This window comes from Phyllobates terribilis, unplaced genomic scaffold (assembly GCF_046119375.1).
Source record: "Phyllobates terribilis strain yellow unplaced genomic scaffold, ASM4611937v1 Scaffold_4__5_contigs__length_816908805, whole genome shotgun sequence".
In the NCBI taxonomy this organism is placed as follows: domain Eukaryota; kingdom Metazoa; phylum Chordata; class Amphibia; order Anura; family Dendrobatidae; genus Phyllobates; species Phyllobates terribilis.
The window spans coordinates 572,117,235-572,139,220 of NW_027362764.1; the positions used below are offsets into that span (position 1 = coordinate 572,117,235).

Sequence of the window (21,986 nt, forward strand, 5' to 3'; positions counted from 1 at the left end):
GAAAAAGTCCAATATATTCTAATTATGTCTAAAGGAAAAAATGACAATTGAGCTCTCCTGCAAGACCCTTCTAGGTCGCTGCTTAAGGGGTTGTCTTGTTTAATGGAGGGGGACAATCTCCTACTCGGGACTCCTATGTAGTCGGCAGAGCAGTAGCTGATAGTATGGCTCTCACAACTCATGTATTGCTGTGCATTTTCTCGGTTGGCATCTGGATCAGCTTATCATGTCCCCTTTTCTGCTAATCAAACCTGACAACCCTTTTGATCCTGTACTGATCCCTGAGCAGAGTTGTCATGAGCAGCCCAGAAGTTTGCATACATAAGAAATGCAGAGTGATAGGCCACTAATAGTGATTCTGCTCAGGAGAATTACCACAGAACAGTATTGGGCTGCTGCCTAGAAGAGAATGGCAGGGGATCTTTACAACAGCAGATATGAGGTAAGTAAAGGCACATGTACATTTACATAATTTGGGGTAAAATCTGAGTTTTTATGACTGAAGTGACACTTTAAAGGGAATCTGTCACCAGGTTATTTCTACCAAATCTGAGAAGAGCAGCATAATCTAACACAGAGACCCTGATTCCAGGGATGTGACACTTATTGGGCTGCTATTTTATCAGCAGGAACTTAACACTAGAGGACTATTAAATCTGCTGCCATGTAGTCCTCCATATTCATGAGCTCTGCATGACCCCTTCCACACCACTGATTAGCAGCTTTCTGCCTATGCACAGTGTACACAGAAAGCTGCCAATCAGTGGTGTGGGCGAGGTTATACAGAGCTCAGTATTCAGAGAACTGGTAGATCTGCAGCACATAACACAGTGATTTTATCAAAACTGCAGTAAGCAGCCCAGTAAGTGAAACATGGCTAGAAGCAGGGTCTCTGTCCCTACATTGTGCTGTTCTCAGATTCCCTTTAATCATAATAGGCCAGTTATGGCCTCTGACATGATCTAAGTATTTTCTTGCCGTATTACTTTTTACTAAACTGCTAATTTTATATTGTTATGCTGATTGTACTACCTACTTTTTTGCAATTTTAACCTCAATATGTTATTCTTTCTGATTTATATACTATATTACATTATATATTTTGTGTAATAGCTGCCTGCGAATGTCTATATAACTTTGTGACAGGTAAGTTTCCTTAATTTAAAAACATATTTTCAAAACATCTACGAAAGAAATTTAAAAATCAACTCAAAAGCCACAAGTTGTCCTCATTACAATCAGTATATGGCATATAATATACAGTATAAGATATAGACTGCATTAAATGAAGCCAGACTGTGGACGTAGAGACAATAGAACAGATGGCGATTTCAATCTCCTTGGCATTGATGACACTTGTTCACATTGCTTTTGTGATTATTACTCTGATAGTAAAATTATAATCGAACTTAGCAAATTACCAGACGCTCTCGAGTCTCTCGTCCATAGTTTTTTTATTCTGTTCTGCCATTTCTTAGCAATGAAGCTTTCCTCTTCAAATGTGGTAATAGGAAATGGCAGCCATTACAGCTTCTTTAGAGGTCCCCGAATATTTGTTTTTAGGCCCCTGGCAAATGTGGCATCTGTAATCTAGGTGCCAAAGTCTACAGAAACTGCAATGGCAGCCATTATATATTGCTACCTTTGCAAAATAAAGGACAGAATATTTTCATAGGTGATTTATGAGGAGAAAAAATGAATCAAGTATTAAATGGTTAGGAGAAACTATTGCTTCGGAAATCTAACCAAACCCAATGTGAAGCATTGACTTCAAATCGCCTATTCCTCATTATAAAACTCAATCATTTCGATGGATTTTCTTGCCTTAAAGGAAATCTGTCTCCAGGTTTTTGCTACCCAATCTGAGATCAAAATAATGTAGGGACAGAGACCCTGATTCCAACTATGTGTCACTTACTGGGCTGCTTGCTGTAGTTTTCTTAAAATCACTTTATCGATAGGAGATTATCACTAGAGGAATACTTGGCTTCCTTTCTTGGCATTTCTTTGGGGTCATTACCACTCAACCGGCTCATCAGTTCTTGTGCAGGATTAATTTAAGAGTCAGATCAGAAAGTGCTACATGCAGCCAGCTATTAATACCGGACTGCTGCCCAAAATGTACAACTTTACGTTAGTTGTGTACGGCTCAGACTTGAAAAGAAAAAAAAAATCTGGAAACGATTGATAGATTGAAACCTGCTGACATGCCCCACATAGCATAAAAAATACAAATGCTCCGAGAATAGTGGCACTCCTGATTTGCTGATTCCCGGAGGTCATGTGACATTGTTATGTCTCTTGACCACTGCAGCAAATTAGCTGTTGCTGATCGGCTGCAGCCTGCACACTTCCATCAAATGGAGCCGTCTTGTCTGATGAAATTTTATGGCTATGTGCACACGGTTAGTGATGAGCGAGCATGCTTGTTACTTGAGATTTATGAGCATGCTCGGGTGTTTTCCGAGTATCTTCAGTGTGCTCGGGTGTTACGTTTGAGTCACTCCGTGCGCATGATTTGCGACTGTTTGACAGGTTTAATACATGTGAGGAATACCTGTTTCTTAGGCATTCCTCATATGTATTAAAGCTGCCAAACAGTCGCAAATCATGAACACGGAGTGACTCAAACAGTACACCCAAGCACGCTGAAGATACTCGACGAGCACCCGAGCATGCTCACCGAAAGGATTAACAGAACGTACTCGCTCATCATTATACACGGTGCATTTTTTTATGCGTTTTTGATGCTGGAAATACGCACGGAATTGGCCCCTAAAACGCATTGCAAACCTTATCCCTGCATTTTCTATCAGATTTTGCCAGATCTGTGCACATGATCAGTAATTTTCCTTACAGAATTTCATGTTCATTAAAAGAAGCAGCATGTCCATTCTTTTTGCAATTTTTGCCAACATTTTTCCTATACAATGCATTGCAGCGTTTTTGCTGCCAAGAGGTGCAGAACCTTGCAGAAACGTTGCAGAAATTTCTGCAAGCAAATACTGATCGTGTGCACATATCCGAAGTGCTAACACCAATTAGCAGACGACGCTGATTTTTCACTACTTATTCATTGTGTTCATATAGCTATCAATGGCAAGCCATCTAGATAATGTGGTGGATAAAGAGTTCTGAACTCGGATGCTGACAGGATCCGACAGCTGAGTGTATGATCCAGTGGGACAACAGTCTTATGTTAGAATGTAGGTCTGTCTCTTCACCACACATTATGCTTCTTATTTATCACAGAACCTCATTTCATTTTTCCGGCTCAAATGATTGTAGACACTATGAATAAAAACATGGATCACTGACAGTAGGAAAAGGCCGCAGCTCATCCTATCTGCTTTTTTTTATCAAAAATGTTCTTCTTTTTCAGCAATGTTCATATATTCATCATCAGGTAAATTCTGTACTAGCACAAAGTGACTTTTTGGAGGGTTTTTTGAGATACTTGCTTTAACGGGATCCTGTCAGTAGGATCAACTCTCCTAAACCATGGACATGTAGATCATAGGAAGTTTAATAAAATGATACCTTGATATCTGTGATCCGATGTCTTATTCCAGATGTTTTTCTTATATGTAAATGAGCTGTTCAGTATTATGGACTGGACCCTGATCTGCATGAGAATCTGCCTCCAGAGACTATTTTAAATAAAAGGGGGATTTACCGAGTTACCAGTATGTTGTGTAATAACTGGCAGTCTGCGCTCCTGATCTCAATGCAGAGCTGTGCGTGATTATACCTGACACATCTGCAGGTTCCTCTCAGCTTCAGCCTCCAGCTCACAGGCAGACAGTGGTGCAATACAGCAGAGCTGTGAGAGCTGCAGCTGCAAATGTGTTTGTTAGGCTGTGTGGCCACTATGCGTTTTTTAAGCGTTTCCGCAGCGGCAATTCCGCCGCAGAAACACTTGAAAAATGCTTGGTAGAAGGTCTGCTATGTTTCCCAATGATAAGCCGCATGTGCTGTGCACATGATGCGGAAATTTCCACTGCGGATTATCATTGCGGAAAAATCTGCAGCACTACCAATTATTTTGCGTAATCGCAGCGTTTTCGCTGCCACTGACTTGCATTGATTCGCTTAATATCCGCATGACTACATGTGCACATGCGAATATTAAGCAATTCAATTTGCGGATGGTACCCAGGTCTGGAGAAAAGGAGACTCTCCTCCAGACCCTGGTACCATAGTACCTGTAAAAAAAAAGAGAATTTAAAATAAAAATATACATTATACTTACCTTCTGATGGCCCCCGGTCTCAAGAGCGATGCGTCCTGGCTTCCCGGCAGCTCGTGATAGTCTAAAAGGACCTGCAGTGACGTCATTTAGTCATGAGACGGGTCACGCGACCGCTGACTTCGGCGGTCGCGTGACCTGTCACATGACTAAATGACGTCATGGAAGGTCCTTTTAGACCACCGCGAGCCGCCCAACACACCGGACGCACTGGAGGAGACCGGGGGCCATCAGTGTTATGATCTGCTACAAGCACTAAGGAAAGACAGGAGATCTGTCCCTACAATAGAACTAAGCTAAATCCCTACGATGTAATGGGGAACCTGATCCTACGATCAGACCCGCTAAAGTCCTCGGCTAGTCTGTACGAAGACCTATAGATGCAAGGGAGGGATCCCTACAAGAACTAGGGACTGGGATAAAGTTGGGCACCTCCTAGCAGAAATAGTAGCAGTAAAAGACAAACACACAACATAAAGCACCAGGCTAATTTAAGAGTAGAAATTACAATGAAGTCCAGCAAGGCCAGGAGGGCGGAGCAGGATTAAATAGGCAAACAAGGTCATGTGACCAGCAAGATAGAAAAAACCTAACAGGAGAGTTCTAACAATCAGAAGGTGAGTATAATGTTTATTTTTTAGTTTTTACCATTATTTTACTATACATGCCGTTTGCATGGATTTATATAGTGTGGCCAAGTTGTCAAGCACTTTCCAAGTGATGCTAAAATCGCTTGGAAAGCGCTTGACAACCCGCATGCAAAATCACATGTGAAAAACGCTTCATTTACGCTTGTCCCTGGCAGGAAAAACGCATGTAAAATCTCTTTTTATTTAAAATAATCTCTGGAGGCAGATTCTAATGCAGATTAGAGTCTGGCCCATAGATCTAAAAAGATCATTTACTTATAAGAAAAGCATGGCTTTCTCTGGAATAAGACATCAGATCACAGATATCAAAGAATCACTTTATTCAGCTTTCTATGACTTACAGGCTCATATCGTAATGCATTATTATTATTGTTCAATGTATGCAATATTCTATGTCATGATATTATACTAATGCATTAACGTTGTATCTACCATAGAATATCATCTCATAGAGCAATAGAGGATACATCATATAAGATGAGTCCTATGGCAAAACGGTCAAAGATCTTACCCAAAGCAGATAAAGAGAATGAAGATCTAGGCTATGTAGTTCCTGTCTTCAGAGGACGGTATGTGTATAGTCTGTTTATTCTTGTATCCAGCCATTCAATCCTTGTGACTTTTACATGGCACCTGTTCTACAAAGTTTCCTATGACATGCACCATAAAATGCATTCCTTGCGATTGTGACTGGGAGGAATGTTGCTATAACTTTTTGTTGCCTGTATGCATCATAGAAAACTAATGGAAACTGGCTTATGTTACCTACACTGGGCTTCGGGAGTAAAAAATGTGCAATCAGATTTAAAAATTAAGAAGCGACCTTATTGGTTGTTATGACCAGGGGTGGACATATCATTGGTGCAGCATGTGCCGCCGCGCAGGGGCCAAAGACGTGAAGGGGCCCACTTTTACTTCCAAAGCAGTGGACTTGTACATTATGATGAGCTATTGGACTACAAAGGGCCCCATATACTGCTCTGGCTCAGGGGCCCTCTGCTGTCTGTCTCCGCTACTGGTGAGTGATGGCAGTATTACAACTTTTTGTTGTTATCCCATATATTTTACTATGAGACTTTTCATACAGAATGAAATAGACTGTGCTTTTAAGCAAAAACTTCAGAATTATTTAACATCTCTCTATGAAGTAGGATTTATATTTTTTTACGTTAGTGATGGATCTTGTTTAGCTACACAATTTTTGTGGATTTGGGTTATTAAGGGCAACCATGGGGAATCTAATATCCCTATACCTGCCCTTCTCTAGTTTGTATTGTTGCAGAAGGAGGAATTCTGCCATTGACTTTCCTTTAAGGAATTGCTCATAACAGAGTCACCTATGTATATTCTTCAAGATACCGCCAAACCGTTTCAAATAAATACCTTCTCAATTTCTATAAATTGCAGTCAGGTAAATGTCAGTGGGATCACTGACACAGAAGAAGAAAGAATCATGGAGTCAGCAGGATATGTTGCTCGAAGGAAACTACTCTCAACTGGAGAAGGAATTAGTGTGTCCAGAAGCGCTTCTTCATCGGCAGCACATTCTGAGACATTCCAGAAGAAATCCAGGAGTGTCTCTATACGCGAAAAGGCAGAACGTCTCGCTCTCAAAAAGACGGTAACTGTTATACAATAGTAAAAATGCCTCTCTGCTTTGGGAATTCATTATCAGGGCTTAGCGTTAAAATAGTCTGTGGACCAAAAATAGTGTTAGTTCAAGTGGAAATTTCATTTTATAAAGGTTTATTCCCCACTGATATAGTCATGGCATCACTTTTTGATTATGGGAGTATCATTTTGAGAATTAGGGCGCCTGCAGACAAGCCTATGAAAAATCGTCCGAGTTTCATGCAGAAAAAACTGACAATTCTTTTCTAATTTTCATCCATGAGTCCGTTTTTTATGTCCGTGTGCGATCCGTTTTTATACCACTGCATTAAAACATGTACATGATCACATAGTTTCCTAGGATTGTAATAAAAATCTATCATTAAAAATCGGATGCCACTCCAATGGTCCTTGTGGGATCCGATTTTGTTCTCTCACCCTTAAGCCATGTTCAAACATTCAGTATTTGGTCAGTATTTTATATCAGTAAGCCAAAACCAGGTGAGCAACAATCAGAAGAAAAGTATAAAAGAAACACGTCACCACTTCGGCATTTTTCTCCCACTCCTAGTTTTGTCTTACAAATACTGATGTAAAATACTGAATATGTGAACGTGGCCTAAAAAGCAAAGTGCATCCGACTGTGACCAAAGGAACACAATGCTTCTTTAGCATTTCTGCCGCATTTTTCACCCACGCCTGGTTTTGCCTTACAAATACTGATGTAAAACACTGACCAAATACTGAACATGTGAACATTGCCAGAGACTTAAATGTATGAGTCTCATTCGAGAGCTAGATGAACGTAGTGCATGCTGCAACTTTTTTCTCAAGGCCACTCAGATGGAGAAAAAAACATTTTTCTAAGTGTGCCCGGCGTTGAGGGCTTTCTGGGATGGAGTCTTCACTGTTACACAAGAGGTGATTGGGGTAACAATACCTAGGACCCCAGAGGCCACACTATTATATTTGTTCCTTATGTTCAAATACGCATACAAAACATCGTTATTAAGACATCTCCTCCAAGCTGCCAAAACAATAATCCCCCGTTGTTGGAAATCAGTAGACCCCCCCTTCTTTAGAAGAATGGTTTGTGTAGATTGTTAAGGTCCATACTGGTGCTAAACTAGCTCAGAATCACCTTCATTCTTAGGATTTAGGATTGGTTGAGAGATCCTAGAGGTTCAACTCACACCATTTATAAAGTAATGACATAGCCTAAAGTTAAGCCAGACCACACCATAGAAATACCCTTCTAAGGCCGTCTGCACATGCTGCAAAAATAATATGCAGAAGAATCAAAAATCCATTTACTGTAGATTGTGTCTTATATTTTCTGCTGATTTGTTTCCACTGCTTTTAAACTGTGTTAAAGAAAGCCCTCTTCATTTACATTTACTGAACCTTATTTGCATAATCATTGTCAAAAATCTGTGCCAAACAGTAGCACTGGAGTATACTGTAACCTAAGGCCTATGTGCATCTAGTGCAGTTTTGGAACAGCTTTTGAAGGCTAAGTACACACTGTGCGATAGCTTGCATCCAGGGCTTAGCTACGTTCTTGTGCTCCTTTGAAAAGTCTGACATCACTGCAAAAGAGCACAAACGGAGTCCATTTTATATATGTTTGTTTCATTGTAATGAATGATACCTTTTTTCAGGGATTCAGATGGAAGCTCCTGCCAGGAGCCATCATATCAATGCTGAATGCAGTGTGTACTTAGCTTAATGGCTTTTTTTCTATATGTAACTTGTCTTCAGTGTCCATTTCTGCTTTTGTCAGTAAAAAATCTAGAAATGCATCAATCTCCTTTGTGCAAAGTTGTGAGCTTTGACTCTGTACATCAGGAGTTCCATGCTGTGAATAGTCAGGACTTGTGCACTTCATGGCAAAGAAGGACATATGAGCTGCAATGTATCAAAACTTGTGTAATGTACAGGGCTGCCATCAGGGCATTACTGCCCTTACTACTGTATGAGGCCCGGTGAACAGAAACAAAAAGGGAGGCCCGCGGACCTGTGCCCCCGGCCTGCCCTGGCCCCCCTCTCTTTGCCTCAACTCATCGGGCCTCAGGAAGTCAGGGACAACAGTTCAGAGCATAATGCACCCGGCGGCCGGAAATGAGCGCTTAACCTTTAAACCGCCGCTGGGTACATCATGGTCCTGACGCTGGTCACGTGACATGCTGTGCGCTCACTTTCATTTTGGAGCAGAGCAGCGTGCATGCCACGCATGGATTGGAACCGCATGGGACAGGCAGGCAGACTTCGGCGGCGGCGACAGCAGTGGGAGGTAGGCAGACTGTGTGTTTGTTTGTGTCGAGGAGGCCAGGGCAGAGCAGCGGGCAGTGTATGAGGACTGAGGGAGGTTGCTGAGGGGTTTCTAGCAAGGGGAGGCCACTGAGGGCGTTTGCTGGCCCTGTGAGGCTGTTTGTTGGCTGCGGAGCTAGGGTGGAGCATGGGCGGAGTCTCAAAGGGGCCCCAAAATTTTACCAGTATGGGGCACCGAAATTCCTAGTGGCAGCCCTGGTAATGGATGCACCAGGCAGCCTAAGTAAGATGTTCTTTCCTGACCTGTCTTTCACACCTCTGTGTACATTTCACACTGAAGAAAATTAGGCAGCCTCCTGTGAAATGTCAGCAACTTCAGCTGCCTGCCTACAACTTAGAGGTCAAGATTAAGAAACTGGAGCGCACTAAGATCACTTTTAAATTAACCTTTAAAATAATTTACCGGATTTGAGTAACATGTAAACTGAAGTGAAATTTCATATGGTGTTACTATCACGATCACCTTGCACAAATATTTTAGCCACCTTATAGCAACTGAAAAAGTTTGGAATGGTGTATAAATGTAGAATGAGGCAAATTTTCTTCAGGGTACGTGCCAATGATGAGTATTTGGTGAGCTTTTGATGTTACAGGTTTTGGGCAACATTTCTGCACCCATTGGGTAAATTAGGTTACTTGTATTCTTTTCATTGCATTTTTTAGGCTGTGTGCCCACGGTGAGCTTTTGGTGAGTGCGCATTTTCGACCTGCGGTGCGTGTTTCAAATCCACAACATGTCAATTTGTCTTCTGAGTACGCTGCGTTTTATGTGCAGATTTTTCCCATAGATTTGTATTCGATGCCGAAAATTCACAGTTAAAAAACGCACATGCGTTTTAGGGTAAGTGCACACACGTTGTGTTTTTTCTGCACGTTTTTTGCACCAAAATCTGCACGAAATTTGCTGATAACTTTTCTCTGGCAGGAGATTAGCTGCGTCAAAAACGCAGGTTAAGCTGCGTTTTTAGTTGCGTTTTTTTGCTGCGTTTTTTTCCTGAGTTTTTTTTGTTGAATTCTGTCTCATGTTCATGCTAATAAAGTTTAGTGACTACAGGGGGAAAAACAATGTTGTCTCTATCATTTCTGGCCCCAAAATGCTGCAAATACACAGCAAAATACGCCGGTACGTGTTTTTGCTGCGTATTTGTAGCATTTTTCATCACCTCCATTACTTCATATTGATGAAAAAACACTGAAAAAATGCTAAAAGAAATGACATGTCACTTTTTTCAGTGTTTTTCTAATCACTGAAAATACGCAGCAAACAAAAAGCAACATGTGGGAACAGTGAATTCTGGTTTCTCATACACTTTGCTGGTACTGCCAGACACAGCTGAAAATTTACATAAAAATCTGCAGCAAATACGCGGCAAAACACAACGTGTGTGCACATACCCTTAGTGCGTTTCCACAGCAGAAACGCATCAAAAATGCATAAAATCCACACATGACTGTGTCAAAGCCAAATACCAAGAAGTATCAAAAAGAAAGCAGCTTTATATAAAACATGACACATCAAAAAGAGACAAAACCGCAACATCAAAAACGCAATGAAAATGCGCTGAAAAATGCAATGTAAAAACGCAAGTGACCTAATTTACTTAAGGCCACGTGCACACATTGAGTATTTGATCAGTATTTTACCTCAGTATTTGTAAGCCAAAACCAGGAGTGGATCAGTGGAAAAGTATAATAGAAAGACGTCACCACTTCTGTATTTATCACCTCATCCTGGTTTTGCCTTACAAATACTGAGGTAAAAAACTCAACACTCAGCAAAAGTGCGCAGATTCAAAAATTCACCAAAATCTCATTGTGGGAACTTAACCTGATACACGGCACATTATCTGAAGTTCTGATCATATTTGCATCGGCAGCCCCCATCTGGGGTTATGTCAGCCATTTCAATATTATTTTTATTGCAACAATAGCATACTCTGCAGTCTATTGTTGCAAAAATGTTGATGGATCTTCATAGCATCATGGCTTATAAACAATTAGATATTATGCTAGTAGGAAGAAAGCCTAAGGCCACATTCCCATGATGAGCTTTTAGGAAGTTTTTGTTTTCTGCACCTATTATATAAATTAGGTTACTTTTGTTTTTTCATTGCATTTTTGTGTGCGTTTTTTTTACATGTTTTTTTATCGCGTTTTTGACTCTGATAGGCTATGTGCCCACGATGCAGAAATGCTGCAGATTTTTTCCGCTTCTCCCTGGCAGGAAAAACGCATGCGGATTTTACATGCGTTTTTCCTGCCAGGTAGAAGCATTTGTCAAGCGTTTTTGCATGAATTTCTGCATGCGGGTTATCAAGCGCTTTTCCAAGCGATTTTAGCATCACTTGGAAAGTGCTTGACAACTTGGTCACACTATATAAATCCATGCAAACAGCATGGATTTATGTAGTGTGACCAAGTAATAGTTAAAAAAAAAAAGAAGAATAAGAATGGTAAAAAATAAAAAATAAACATTATACTTACCTTCCGATGGCCCACGGTATTTTCTCTGCTCCGTCCGGCCTGTTGTATGACTCGCGGTGGTGTGAAAGGACCTGCCATGACGTCATTTAGTCATGTGACAGGTCACACGACTGCCTACGTCAGCGGTCGCGTGACCTGTTTCATGACTAAATTACGTCATGGCAGGTCCTTTCACACCACCGCGACCCATACAACAGACCGGACGCATCGCTGAGGAGACGGGGGGCCATCGGAAGGTAAGTATAATCTTTCTTTTTTATTTTATTCTCTTTTTAACAGATACTATGGTACCCGGGTCTGGAGGAGAGTCTTCTCTTCTCCAAACCCGGGTACCATCCGTACATAGAATCGCATAATATCCGTATGTGAAAATGTACTGACACGGATATTATGCGTTTCAATACAAGTCAATGGCGGCAGTTACGCTGCATGTCCGCAAAATTAATGGACATGCTGCGTATTTTTCCGCAATGATAATTCGCAGCAGAAACTTCCGCAGCATGTGCACAGCACATGCGGATTATCATTGGGGACCATGGGGCACATGGAAATTCCGCGGCAAAAACGCTTGAAAAACGTATAGTGGGCACGCAGCCATAAAGCTGCTTTGTACGTGATACTTCCTGGTATTTGGCTTTAACAAAACTTTATTGATGCAGTCATGTGCATATTACATGCATTTTTGGTGAGTTTCTGCTTCAGAAACGCACTAAAAACGCATGTGCATTTTTTACCTGCGTATTTTCCTCATCTAATGCAATTCTATGGAAAAAATCTTCACACAAAACTCAACGTACCTGCAGGAGAAATTAACATGTTGCAGAACTGAAACGTGCACCGCAGGTCAGTTTAGGAAGAAAGGAGAAAATCTAGCATCCGGATAGTATAAAAGCAATATATTTATTGAAAAAATGTTAAAAAATGGAGTAATCCAGGTCACAATTACACATAAATATCGCAAACGCATTTCAGACTGTGCGTCTTTATTCATAGCAATGAATAGCGATGCTGGATTTTCTCCTTCCTCGATGTTTCCACTGCAGCATTGCAGCTTTCTCCGGGCAACGGATATAAAGTAGTGGGTGAGCTGACACTAATCTTATGATTACTTTGTTTTTGCAGGTCAGTTTACGCTCAGTAAAAAAAAAACACAGCTGACCCTAATGCCGAGCTGCTATCAGTCAGTGCGGGGAGTGCGGTTACAGCTGAAGCTCTCTATACACAGAGCGGTGACTGAACCTGCGCCGGCGCCACCCCAGTGACTGACACCCGAACGCTGCCGGGAGGAATAAAGTTCATTTTCTCCTGGCAGCATGGGTCTAACTGCGGCACTGAGCAGATTCAGAACAATGTGATTCCCCAGGTCAGTACGAGTACGCAGATACCAAACATGTATAGTTGTTATTTTATTTATGGTAAGTGGTGAAAACAAATTTGGAAATTTGTAAGAACATTTTTTTTTGCTTGTGTCTCCATTTTCCAAGACCTGTAACGTTTTCATTTTTCTTGATCTGGGGCTGAATAATGGCTTATTATTTGTCCCCTGAGCTGATGTTTTTATTGATACCATTTCAGGGGAGATATGATGCTTTGATCGCCTCTTATTGCAATGTTGCAGCGCCAAAAATACGTAAGTCTGGCATTTAGATTTTTTTTTCTTCACACCATTTACCAATTGGATTAATTTATTTTAGATTTTGATGGAACAGACATTTGGAAACACAATGATGCCAAATTTGTGCATTTTTTTAATTATTTTATTTTTAATGGGGCAAAAAGGGGGTGATTTTGAACTTTTTCTTCATCATTTTAAAAACTTTTTTTTCTATCTGATCACTTGTGTTATACATAGTAGGGCATCAGCACTGCTATGCATTGCTAAAATCACGATCTCTTATGAACGCCAGCCACGGTCTGGCTTTCACAGGAGGATTGTAATGACAGGCACGGGGGTCTACAGCAGATCGTCGGCTGTCATAACAATCCATCGTCGCCCCGCGATCACGTCACGGGCACACCCATGGGAGTATAGAGCGACACGTCTCCCTATCGACGCTTGTTAAATGCCGCTGTCAGAGATTGACAGCAGGATTTAACAGGTTAACAGCCGCAGGCAGAGCTCCTTTCCACCCCCGGCTATTACAGGCACATACATGATCACTGATTAAATCAACTGTCATGTGCCTGTGACGCGCCCCTGGGCCTGCTGCGTCGCGCGGCATCGCGCGCACGGGGGAGCTTACCCGGATCCGGATCAGATGGGGGTAGTAGTCTCGTGGCGGTGATCCGGTCCGTGCCCAGGGAGTCAAGCTGAACGGCAGTGTCTTGAATAGTAGGGTGTTGTACGACTACGCCACCCGTTGAATGCAGCTTTAGGGCCGCTGCTGCAGGACAGTCCGCTGAGGCCGGTGATATGGTTGCGCAGCGTAGATGGTATAACCCCCAACGGGAGGGGTACGGCCTCAGGGCAGCAAGTGTAGATGATGATGGTAGTGATGGTGCGGCAAGGAAGCTCAGAGACGTGTGATGCAGTTTCAGGGTTTTTACTCACAGGTGTTGCTCCGGTCACTCCGGCCTTGAGTGACCACCCGAGTCGTGCTGCGTCCACCAGGTGTGGGACTCGGCCAACCCCCAGGCAGTTCCAGAGCGTGGTCCTGAGCTCCCCTCTCTTCCTTCCTACTGGCCGTTCCCACCAGGGACCCACCTTTGTCCGGCTCCCTCGGGCCTCTTGGTGGTAAAACCTTCTCTGGCTTTCCTGACCCTATTCGTGGTATGCCTTCCTGGTGAGTGTGGTGAGGGTCGTGCCAAAGCTTGACCACGACCTCCGGTTCCTGGTTAAGGATATCTTGCCTCTGCCAGCTTGGGATCCGGTACCCTTTTCTGCCAACCCTTCACCCGTTCACTTGTGGGATCTCAGGGTTCCCTCTTGTCCTGCGTCTCTGGGCCTTTCTTCCTCCTCCTCTCCACTACAGGCCTGGCCCTGGAGCTGGGCCCAGCCGGAGCCACAGCTCCCTGTCAGCCCTCCTGGCTGAGCTCCTCTCTGAACTCACTCCCTGAACTCACCCTGTTCCTAGATGGTGCCCACCTTATATACTCCCTCTATGTGTGAGCCCAGGTGACTAGCACCCAATGGGCTCCTACCTCTATGCCCAGAGCCCCTCCCCTATCTGCCCCTACACTACTGGGATGTTCCTCCCCCCCTCCCACTCCAGCCAGGGACAGACGCTGTCGTACCTGCACATCTACTTGGTGGGAGTACCGTTGTTCTGTCCCCCGGAAATGGGATGAGTGTAGTGCATGCAGCTATCTGAGCTCAGTCCCACACTCCATCCTTACCCGGGAGTGGAATACCACACCTCTGGTTTGAGGTGTAATACCCCTGTAGCAGCCGAGTCCTCGGGGTGCTACATTCCCCCCTGGTAAATCACAGCACGTCCTCGGGCTGGAAAAGAATAAAACATACCAAAACATACAAACTTTTAAAATATACACTAACATGTAAAACATCATCAGAAGATATAACATTACAGGTAACTTTTTAGATTACTATCTTAGCAGCATAAACTTTTGATATAAAACTTTTCCATATAAAGCATTCTTGTTCCTCCGGCCACGGTGCAACTTGTGACCGGGTAAAGTGCAACAGTCACTGGTAGAAAAACAGTTCTTTATAAAACCAGAAGGGGGCGCTTTAGGAAGCGCAACTATTTACAGGGTATGGCCGCACTCAGTCCTTGGCCAGTGGGGAATAGGGGAATGGCTGCTCACAGTCCTCAGCCTGATTAGGGATAGGGACACACACAGGTAACAGTTCACACTAGTCCCAACGGGGACCGCATTCTGATTAGCAGCATGTCAAGTACCCCTACGGGTAACTATATACAGTTTCAGTTTATGCTACTTCCCTTCAGCAGCGGTGTCCTCTCCTTGTCTTCTCCTGAGGGTAGTCTTCAGACCCGTCCGGGTCCTCTTGTTCCTCCTCATACCGCAGCTCTTCCTCCGTCAGCCGGTGCACATGAAGGGCGTATGGTCCTTTTGCACACTGATGCCGGGTGAAGGTGACCTCGTCACCCAGGTAAAGGTCACGTCCACGGTGTCCCTCTGGCAGGTGGGACTCGACATCCCTGCGGGTAACAAAGACGTCGCCGGGGGTTCTGTGATCCCTGATAAAGCCCCAGCCGTGCTCCATTTGAAATTTTATTACAGTCCCGGTGGCGCGGGGACCGTGGGCCGCACGGGGGTTTCGTCGGGTCCGGCTTTTCTGCTCCGCACTTTGGACCTGCAGCCGCTCCTCGCGGACCCGCCTCTCTCGCCGTTCTTTGTTGAAGACCTCTAGTTGTTGTCGGCAGCACTCCGCACGCTGGGCTGCGGCCGCCCGGGTCTCTTGGGTGAACCCCATGAGGTTTTCACCGGTGGGGTCCCATGCGAACTGCGCCTCCTCCAGCGGGAGTGGGGTGATCTTGGCGGGCGCCGGAGCCGGAATCAGGGGCTCACACAGGGGCCATTCCTTCCGGAATCGGGGACTGATGTATTCCGGTGGCCACTCAAAGGGCTGCCCATCCGCGCAAGTGTGTTGCGCAAATAGGTCTTCGCCTAGGGGCAGCACTGTGGAGGTTGAGGGCGCGATAGGGGCAACGGCGCCCGGATTCACCAGGCCTTTCGACCAGGCCGGTGGCACTCTAAAGGTGAAGGGCACTGTGGAAACGGCGGCGCCCGGGGGTACTCGGCCTTGCGACCAGGCCGGTGGCGTTTCCTGCTTGGCCGCGCTCTGGATTGAGGCGCGTGACGTCACAGGGGGCGCGGCCGCGGCTCCTGCCGCTTGAGGCCTAGTTTGGAGCGGTGGCGGTGCAGTAACGGGCACGGTCGGTGGGATTTCGGGCTCTGCGACGGGGAGCTGGGGCAGGCTTACGGCTACTAGGCTTGGGGTGGTGACGTCCCCTTTACCTGCTTCCGTCTCTTCAGCTCCTTCCACGGCGTCGTCTCCGGCCTTCGTCCCTCCTGCACCATCCTCAGAGGCAGACAGGCTCCTCGTCCCGGGTGGCGTTCTTTGCTGGCGGGTTCCAGCCTGCAGGGCCATTTCTCTGCTCCACTCGGCCAGCACTTCTTGCTGCACTCGGGCCATCTTCCGAGCCAAGCCCTCCAGCGCGGTCTGTGCATGCTCCCGATCTTTGGGGAGCTGTGCCAGGATCTCCACCAGGCCTTCTGGGGTGGCGGCCTGCAACAGGCTCCTGACCACAGGGTCGGTGCTGCCTGACTCTCCCTCCATCTCCGGGTGCGATCTCTCCAGACTCCTCCAGGCTGCACCCATCCTCTCTCTTTTGTTCTTGATCCGCCCATACTGAGGGTGGTCCCGGGGCCACTTGGTGATTGTCAGTTCCAGGGGCAGACCCCTCGCTCTGATGGACATCTCTATCATTGCAGTCCCTGCTGGTGGGGGCGGTCTCCGCTTTTGGCGCTCTTCTGGGACCAGGCCCACGATGGGAGGTGGTCTCTTGCCACCCTCTGGCACGCCCATAATGGCGTCCGCTCTGCCAGGGCGGGAAATCGTCTCAGATGGCGGGAATCGTCTCCTAATGGCGGGAAACTCCGTGGATGGCGGGAAAAGGCTGCAGATGGCGGGCAAACGGCGGGAAACGACCCGAGATGGCGTCCGATGGCGGGGACCCTCTGGAATTGGCGGGAGACTTCTTCTTACGGTACATGTAAACTTTTCTTCAGGCACGCAGTACCCGGTAGTTGCGGGCACGAGATCCTGCCGACTACGCCAAAGTTGACGCGCCCCTGGGCCTGCTGCGTCGCGCGGCATCGCGCGCACGGGGGAGCTTACCCGGATCCGGATCAGATGGGGGTAGTAGTCTGGTGGCGGTGATCCGGTCCGTGCCCAGGGAGTCAAGCTGAACGGCAGTGTCTTGAATAGTAGGGTGTTGTACGACTACGCCACCCGTTGAATGCAGCTTTAGGGCCGCTGCTGCAGGACAGTCCGCTGAGGCCGGTGATATGGTTGCGCAGCGTAGATGGTATAACCCCCAACGGGAGGGGTACGGCCTCAGGGCAGCAAGTGTAGATGATGGTGGTAGTGATGGTGCGGCAAGGAAGCTCAGAGACGTGTGATGCAGTTTCAGGGTTTTTACTCACAGGTGTTGCTCCGGTCACTCCGGCCTTGAGTGACCACCCGAGTCGTGCTGCGTCCACCAGGTGTGGGACTCGGCCAACCCCCAGGCAGTTCCAAAGCGTGGTCCTGAGCTCCCCTCTCTTCCTTCCTACTGGCCGTTCCCACCAGGGACCCACCTTTGTCCGGCTCCCTCGGGCCTCTTGGTGGTAAAACCTTCTCTGGCTTTCCTGACCCTATTCGTGGTATGCCTTCCTGGTGAGTGTGGTGAGGGTCGTGCCAAAGCTTGACCACGACCTCCGGTTCCTGGTTAAGGATATCTTGCCTCTGCCAGCTTGGGATCCGGTACCCTTTTCTGCCAACCCTTCACCCGTTCACTTGTGGGATCTCAGGGTTCCCTCTTGTCCTGCGTCTCTGGGCCTTTCTTCCTCCTCCTCTCCACTACAGGCCTGGCCCTGGAGCTGGGCCCAGCCGGAGCCACAGCTCCCTGTCAGCCCTCCTGGCTGAGCTCCTCTCTGAACTCACTCCCTGAACTCACCCTGTTCCTAGATGGTGCCCACCTTATATACTCCCTCTTTGTGTGAGCCCAGGTGACTAGCACCCAATGGGCTCCTACCTCTATGCCCAGAGCCCCTCCCCTATCTGCCCCTACACTACTGGGATGTTCCTCCCCCCCTCCCACTCCAGCCAGGGACAGATGCTGTCGTACCTGCACATCTACTTGGTGGGAGTACCGTTGTTCTGTCCCCCGGAAATGGGATGAGTGTAGTGCATGCAGCTATCTGAGCTCAGTCCCACACTCCATCCTTACCCGGGAGTGGAATACCACACCTCTGGTTTGAGGTGTAATACCCCTGTAGCAGCCGAGTCCTCGGGGTGCTACACCTGCATCAAAGTCACTGAGCTGGCATATGACGTAAGTTTACGTCATATGTTGTGGGTAGGGGTTAAAAAGTAACCATTGTTTTAATTGTTATATCATAAATCAATAGTACAGGTGGAAATAACAAACTGTAATATGTCTCATCAGAGCAATTATTATTCTTATTATTTATTATTATAGTGCCATTTATTCCATGGTGCTTTACATGTGAAAAGGGGTATAATACAACAACAATTACAATAATCTTTAACACAATGTGACAGCGACTGGTACAGGAGGAGCGAGGACCCTGCCCGCAAGGGCTCACAATCTATAAATCTGCTTCTTTATAATAATTAATAATAATTATAATAATTTTTATTTATATAGCGCCAACATATTCCGCAGCACTTTACAATTAAGTGGGGACATGTACAGACAATAAATTCAATACAAGGTAAGACAGTTTAAACAGTTAAATTTGGAGTGAGGTCCCTGCTCGCAAGCTTACAATCTGCAAGGAAATGGGGGGACTCAAAAGGTGAAAAGTGCTTGTGATTTCAGGTCTAGCAATTATAATAAATAGGGATTTTCATATAAGGCTGCATGATCGTGTGCATGGAGGGTGTAGAGACAGATAAATAGTAGGGAGCAGATTCTGAATAATATTTAGAAGAAGGGAACAGGGGAAAGTTAGTTTACTGAGTTGAGGTGGTAGGTTTGTTTAAAGAGATGGGTTTTTAAAGCGCGCTTGAAGATGTGGGGGGCTAGGCATCAGTCGGATCGTCTGGGGTAGTGCATTCCAGAGAGCTGGTGCAGCACGAGAGAAGTCTTGGAGACAGAGGTTCGAGGTTCGGATTATGGGGGATGTTAGTCTTAGGTCATTTGTAGAATGGAGGACACGTGTAGGGCGATAGATAGAGATGAGAGAGGAGATATAAGGTGGTGCAGAACTGTGGGGAGCTTTGTGGGTGAGAGCGATGAGTTTATATTGGACCCTGTAGCGAATGGGCAACCAGTGTAATGACTGGCACAAGATGGAGGCATCGGTGAAGCAGGTGGACAGAAATACGACCCTGGCTGCCGCATTCAGGACGGATTGGAGAGGAGAAATTTTGGTAAGATCGAGACCGATCAGAAGGGAGTTGCAGTAGTCCAGACGAGAGTGAATAAGAGCGACAGTAAGAGTTTTAGCAGTTTCAAAGGTGAGAAAAGGTCGGATTCTAGAGTTGTTTTTAAGATGCAGGTGACAAGAGCGAGTGAGTGATCGGATATAGGGAGTAAAGGAAAGGTTAGTGTCGAATATGACGGGCGTGCTGCTTGGGAGTTATGGTTGAACCCTCCAAGGTAATTTCGATGTTAGGTAGAGTTAGGTTAGTAGAGGGGAGAAACACAAGAAGTTCAGTTTTGGAGAGATTCAGTTTAAGATAGAGGGAGGACATGATGTTAGAGACAGCAGACAGACAATTCTTGGTATTTTGTATTAGGGTAGGGGTGATGTCTGGGGAAGAAGTGTATAATTGGGTGTCGTCAGCATAGAGATGATACTGGAACCCCAATCTGCTGATTGTTTGTCCAATAGGGGCAGTGTATAGAGAGAAGAGGAGGGGGCCTAGGACTGAGCCCTGCTGAATCCTGATAGTAAGGGAATGAGGAGAGGAGTAAGAGCCAGCAAACGATACAGTGAAGGAGCGGTCAGAGAGATAGGAGGAGAACCAGGAGAGAACTGTTTCCTTGAGGCCTATACAGCGGATCATAGTGAGGAGGATCTGGTGACCCACAGAGTCAAATATGGCAGAGAGATCCAGGAGAATCAGCAGGGAGCAATGTCCTTTGTATTTAGCTGTTAGTACATCATTAGAGACTTTAGTGAGGGCAGTTTCAGTGGAGTGTAAATAGCGGAAACCAGATTGTAGAGGGTCGAGAAGAGAGTTATCTGAGAGATAGTGGATTAGACAGGAGTGGACCAAGCGTTCCAGGAGTTTAGAGATGAAAGGAAGGTTAGAGACAGGTCTGTAGTTAGCAGTGCAGTTCTTGTCCAGGGATGGCTTTTTAAGTAAAGGGGTTATGATGGCATGTTTAAATGAGGAAGGAAAGATACCTGAAGAAAGAGAGAGGTTAAATATTTTAGTCAGGTGAGTGGTGACCACCGGTGAGAGAGACTGCAGGAGATCTGAAGGTGAAGAGACAGTTCTTGACAGAGAAGCAAAGAAGATTGTGGTCCGAGAGCGGGAGAGGGGAGTTAGTAAATTCATGCAGCAAGCAGAGACGGGAGAAAACCAGGTCCAGAGTATTCCCGTCTTCATGCGTAGGAGAATTAGTAAACTGTGAGAGGCCGAATGAGGAGGTTAGAGAAAGTAGATGAGAGGCATATTGGGAGGGGGGATCATTGATGCTTCTTTCTCCTCTTGGACTGATCTTTCATTCTCAAAATTCTCAATTCGCAGGTAAAATCTGTATTCAGTCAATACACGATCTAAGAACCCATCTATCTAAAATTGGAAATATTCTGAGTGTTGATCAAACTGGATTAAAACTCTTCGTGCCTCTTTTTAGTTTTGTGGGTCTTATTTGTTCTTGTTTCTAACTCCAGGGCATTCTAAGAATTGGTGCCGCAAACTGAACTGTCTATTCTAAATAAAGTCACACTAGTGCTTGGTAAAGAGGTAATATTATGTCCTGGTTCTGCGAGTCCATGCCTCTTTTAACCGGTTCCCGACCGCCCACTGTACATAAACGTCGGCGCTGCCTGGGCTCTGTGCAGCGCCGACGTTTAAAAACGGTGGGTGGTCCCGCAGCGCTCAGGACCCCCAGGGTCCTGCAAGCACTGCGATTCCGGTGCAGAGCGTCAGCTCTGACAGGGGACATCATCGGGACCTGATTGGATCAGGTCCCAATGATGTTAACCCTTTGCTATGTTCTATATGCCGCGATCTATAGTGATCGCGGCATATAGAAGATAGACAGAGGAGAAGGGGTCGTCTTACTTACCTCTCCGACGACGCCTGATACCTTCCAGGACCTGACGTTGCTATGGCAGCTGGAGGTCACATGACCGCCTCCAGATCTGCCATATATGGTGTCCTGCCAGGCTCAGTCTGCAGCTGAAGCCTGGCAGGACACACTGACTGTGAAACAGCAAAGATCTCATGTAATGTAATACATGTCTATTACATTACATGAGATCAGTGATCAGAAAAATAAAAATTAATGTCCCATACAGGGACTAAGTAAAAATGTAAAAAAAAAAGTAAAAAAAAATGTTTTTAAACTGTTAAAAAAAATCACAAAATAAATAAAAATAAATAAATAAAATATTAAACCAATAAATCCGTATATTTATGCAGAACCAAAGAAAGTACACATATTTGGTATCGCCGCGTCCGAAACAACCCGATCTATAAAACTGTCACACTAATTAACTCCTTCTGTGCACACCGTAATAAAAATAAATAAAAAACGGAGCAAAAAAATATGCTTTTTCATCATATCGCCAAACAAAAAGTGGAAAAAAATGCGATCAAAAAGCAAAATGGAAATAAAAATGGTACCACTGAAAACGTCATCTTGTTCCGCAAAAAAAAAACCACCATACAGCTCCATCAGCTGAAAAAAAAAAGTTATAGCGCTCAGAATAAAGCAATGCAAAAAAAATATTTTTTCTACAAAATTGTTTTATTGTGTAAAAGC

General features: G+C 45.3%; 1 protein-coding gene across 2 annotated transcripts in view; it reads left to right on the forward strand.

Moving 5' to 3' along the window:
- Positions 1-21,986, forward strand: part of MYOM1 (myomesin 1) — a 172,816-nt gene that overhangs the window by 11,778 nt on the left and 139,052 nt on the right. For both annotated transcript variants that reach the window (XM_073679112.1, XM_073679111.1), the window contains exons 3-4: positions 5,337-5,468; positions 6,307-6,520. In XM_073679112.1, the coding sequence (XP_073535213.1) occupies positions 5,337-5,468; positions 6,307-6,520 (346 nt within the window). The remainder of the gene's footprint in view (positions 1-5,336; positions 5,469-6,306; positions 6,521-21,986) is intronic.